This window comes from Octodon degus, unplaced genomic scaffold (genome assembly GCF_000260255.1).
Source record: "Octodon degus isolate 3935 unplaced genomic scaffold, OctDeg1.0 scaffold00026, whole genome shotgun sequence".
Lineage (NCBI taxonomy): Eukaryota > Metazoa > Chordata > Mammalia > Rodentia > Octodontidae > Octodon > Octodon degus.
Genome location: NW_004524602.1, coordinates 329,743 through 334,378, shown reverse-complemented (window position 1 = coordinate 334,378; position 4,636 = coordinate 329,743). Strand labels below are relative to the sequence as shown.

The window sequence follows — 4,636 nt, the reverse complement described above, 5'->3', positions numbered from 1 at the left end:
TATTTTTCTGAGGCACCTCTACATCATCGGTCACTTTCCTCTGTGGCCCCATAATCTCCTTGAACAGAAAACTGGGGACACCACTGAGTTACAGCATGTTACAGTATACAAGTTCTCTTATGGCCTGAGTCCTCACTGACCTTGAAGGGCTAGGGCCAAAATGTTTGCTATCCTTGTAGCCCTTCTTTTACTCAATTTTTTTGGTCTGCAAAGATGTTAACCCTCCAGAAGAGAGGCTTAATGATATTATTCCCCTACAACATAGGCCATTGAGCTGAACATCACTATTTGTCTGCATATCAAACGCCTTAGACATAGGTGAAAATAGAAAGTGTGCTGCCCTCAAGGGACATTTTTGTCCAGCAAAATGGGGTAGATTTTTCTTAAGTCATACAATGGTTCATAGTTTTCTATTCTTCACAATATTTAATGGTTTTTAAGTCATTGAAAAGGTATCTGCAAGCCTTCTAGTCCATGTAACAGTTTTTCTTTTCCCTAGTATTCCTCATCCAAATGTCCAGTGCTCTTTTCTAAGTAGGTATCTTTTATTTTTTTTTTTTTTTTTTTTTTTGGCAGAACCAGAGATTGAACTCAGGCCTTTATGCTTGCCAAGGAAGCTTTTATTCTACTGAGCCATCTCCCCCGTCCCCATTCTTGGTCTTTTAGAGACAGGGTCTCAACTCTGTAGTTCAGGCTAACCTTGACCTCACTTTGTAGGCCAGGCTGATCTCAAACTCACATCAGTCCTCCTGCCTCAGCCTCCTGAGTGCTGGGATTAGAGCCTCCATGCCTGGCTATTAGGGGATCTTAATTTCTGTGGCTTTATGGTAGGGCTGCTGTTATAGTCTCAGGCCCAGTGTGTCCTAAAACCTTATTTGGGACCTGGTCAAGATCCCAACTGATTGTATGAGGGCTATGGTGAAAGGATTAAATAAGTAGCACGCAAATTTAGTAATGCATGAAGAGGGGCTGGGAGGTCAATGTCTCTGGCTAGTCAGAGACCAAGACACTCCAAGCCAGCCACTATTTACTGGGGCTCTACAATGATAGGAGGGATTAAGGAAAGATTCAAGGTCGATGACTTAAAAAGCAACAACAGAGAACTTAGGGTGACTCAAGACAGCAGAGATGATCTTAGGCTAAGAAAGATCCTGCCCTGGACTGTTTTGCAGTCTTAGTGGTCTTAGTTTTAGTCTTAGTGGGTGAGAGAGGATGGCCTATCCCTAAAGAGATAATGGGAAATCTCAAAAGGTGATACCAATAATCCCACGCCTTCACTGATCCCTTAGGGAAGTATGCGAAATTAGCCATTTGTGGTCCCCAACACTTGATCTGAGACCATCCCCGGCCCCAGGGGAGCTTCGGGTGCCAGTCTGTTCTGTGTCTCTTACACACTGTCTGCAACCCCAAAGCCTCTGTGCCTGTTGACATCCACCTTTGCCTGCCAAACCGTCTCCTACCCAGCATCCACTGAGACCCGTGCACCTGCCTCATGGTGCCTAGTCACCCCTCGTCTTGCTGCCCCATGGTGGTAGGGAACCAGACAGGGGGCACCAGTGAGCTTTGTTGACTCAGACAGGTGGGGTGGGGTACAGTCTCACTCTAGTTAGCTGCACCATCTTCACAGACTTTTCACTCAAAGACCAGTTAGCGCATTGAGCGCTTTGCACACAGAGACTCAACATATTTTTTTAATTTTTAAAATTTTGCATTAGTCCTTGTTGGCAGCACATGATTACCTTCACCCAGAGGTGTTGGCACATGTCTATAACACATCTCAGACTTGACTTGTTCCCTCCCCTGTCCTTCCTCTGTCAGGATGAAAGGTGAATGAAAGGTGAATGAAAGACGTGGTGAGAAAAGAAAGCTCAAGGAGGGAGAGGTTGGTGTGGATTGAAGGGTGGAGGAGTGGACAGTGCAGAATAGGCTGTGGGCAGAAGGGACAGAGAGGTGGCAGGCCTGCGGGAAAACCACCAGCTCCATAAGAGAAATTTGTATGGTGGCTCCGGAACTGGACTAACTTTAAGCCTTGGCTTTGCTACTTTCTCGTGTGTGACCTTGGACATGGCTGAGCTTGTGCCTCAGTTCTCTTCTCTAAAAATGATAAGGGAGCTGGCTTGTTCTTTTTTTCAAGAGTAGATTACAGCCCTGGGCATGGTGAAAAAGCTTTGTGAGTAGGGAGTTGGGGTCTATGTCAGAATCAACACCTGCAACAGGGGTGGAAGGGCACTGCAGAAGGAACCAGGGCCAGACTTCTGGGTGGCAGTGTCCTCAGGAGCACCCCGGTCCCTGTGAGTGTGAGAGGGCTCCCTTGGGCACAAGCTGGGATTGAGGTCAGGCTGTGTTCAGCCAGTACCTGTATACCTAGTGGGATGGGCCTTCCTTCCCCAGAGCTGATCATCACGGCTGGTGGGGAGAATGTGCCTCCCGTGCCCATTGAGGAGGCTGTAAAGACGGAGCTGCCCATCATCAGCAATGCCATGCTTATCGGCGACCAGAGAAAGTTCTTGTCCATGCTGCTCACCTTGAAGGTGTGTGTGGTGCTGGCCTGAGGGGGTAGCGGTGGGGGAATGCAGCCTGACAGAAACCCTGCAACCCAGGGCCCATCTGACTTGATTCTGAGCAGTTACAGCACAGGGAACTTCAGGCCAACAGGCCACTGAGATGAGCTCTCCTCCATCCCCCAGAAGGAACTCAGGCCTGTATAGACAGGCAGGAGCAAACCCCCCTCTTACAGGTGATGATGTCACTGACTGAGGGCCCCACACGGTGGCACTGTTCATTCTAGGGCCTTCTCTGAAGCAGCCCATTGTAGTTAGCTCCTCATTGTCTGCTTCCTGCAGAGTGCGGCCAGTGCTCAGCTGTTTTCTGGCTTTTCAGTGCACGCTGGACCCAGACACCTCTAACCCAACGGACAACCTGACAGAGCAAGCTGTGGAGTTCTGCCAGAGGGTGGGCAGCAGAGCCAGCACCGTGTCTGAGATTGTGAGCCAGCGGGATGAAGCTGTGTACCAGGCCATCGAAGAGGGCATTCGGAGGGTCAATGCAAATGCGGCTGCCCGGCCCTATCACATCCAGAAGTGGGCCATTCTTGAGAGAGACTTCTCCATCTCAGGAGGAGAGCTGGGTAGGTTCCCCTGTCCCAGGGGCTGTGGGAAGCAGAGGCCACACAGTGCCAGGCAGGAGTCCACAAGGAAGCAATCATAGCTGGCAAAGGCCTGGAATAGGGTTTTGGATGGCAGTTATAACGTGTCTTCCTGTGGGCAGACAGGAACTACCGGCAGTGTGGGTCTGTGGTTGTGCATACAGTCGACGCTGTGTAGCTGTGGGTTCCACACAGGTAGATGCAATAAACTATACACAGAAACTATTGCCGAAAAAATGTTCCTCCTGTACTGAGCATATAGACTGCATTCTTGCAGTTATTCCCTAAACAGCACAATGAGCAACTATTTATACAGCATTTCCGTTGTGTTAGTGATAGGTATTACAAGATGGTTTGAGGTATTTGGAGAAACATGCCCAAGTTATACAGAACTACACTGTTCTATGTAGGCCCTTGAGCATCATGGGCTTTGATGTCTACAGTGGAAGATCCTGGAGCAAATTCCCCAGGAATTGGTTATGTGCCAGGACTTATTAATTTGAACATAGCCCTTGGTTTTGGCATAACTGTGGGACTGTTGTTCCTTTCAAACCCAAGTGGACCCACCAGGTAATGCCTGAACCTGCTGGTGTTGAGACTGGTGTTGCCTGGCCATAGGGGACGCTGCTGTCATCTGCAGTCAGCTCGTGTAATAGGTTAAGGGATGGCACTGTCTGGAACACAATGCAGGGCAAAAGAAGCCTGAGGTGCATCCTCGGCTGGCCAAAGGAAGCTGCTCCTGACTGTGGCATCTTGGGGTGCTCATGGCCCCCCTCAATGCCAGCATGGCTAAACTCAGCAACGCTGAATGCTGGTTGGAGGCCTCCACATCTCATTATCTGGGGCTGTCAAAATAATGCAAGGTCAAGCAAATGCAAGATATCCTCCCGCGGCAGACTCTGATGTTGAAGCTTCCAGTTACAGTCTCGGGTGACATAGGCTACCTGGGACCTCACCCATGCTTCAGGTGGGAAAAACCAAAGCTGAGAAAAACTGAGGGGGGAGGTCTTGTTAGTAACAGGGGCTCCACACCCCATCACAGTCCACTACAGCTGTGATCAACAAGAGGCCATTGGAGTGTTAGCGACCTGTTGCTGTGTTGACAAGCGCCCCCTAGTGGATTGTTGTCTTCATTTCAGTGGGCCTGGGAGATGCACATCTCAGCTGTGGTTCTGGTTGGAATCTCTCCTGAAGTCACTGTGGGCCAGGGGCCATCACCCAAAACTAGAGGCCACAATGCCTCTGTCATGTGACTGTGGATGCCTCAGTTCCTTGGTGTGAGACAGACCTATTCTGGCCAAGGGGCCTCTCCACGGGCCGCCATACTGCCATACAACATGGCAGAGTATTGGTCTCAGGGAGATGATGTTCAAGAGCCTAAGGCAAAAGCTATAGGCGTGTTTATTTCTATTTTTGGACTAGTTTACAGGTCCTCTGTTCCACACACAAAAAGACCACCAGCCTTAGAATAAATTTTTTTTTTTTTTTTTT

General features: G+C 49.2%; 1 protein-coding gene across 2 annotated transcripts in view; it reads left to right on the top strand.

The window, feature by feature from the left end:
- The window catches only part of Acsbg1 (acyl-CoA synthetase bubblegum family member 1), a 42,635-nt gene that overhangs the window by 35,736 nt on the left and 2,263 nt on the right, over window positions 1-4,636 (top strand). For both annotated transcript variants that reach the window (XM_023712502.1, XM_023712501.1), the window contains 2 exons: window positions 2,392-2,531; window positions 2,881-3,127. In XM_023712502.1, the coding sequence (XP_023568270.1) occupies window positions 2,392-2,531; window positions 2,881-3,127 (387 nt within the window). The remainder of the gene's footprint in view (window positions 1-2,391; window positions 2,532-2,880; window positions 3,128-4,636) is intronic.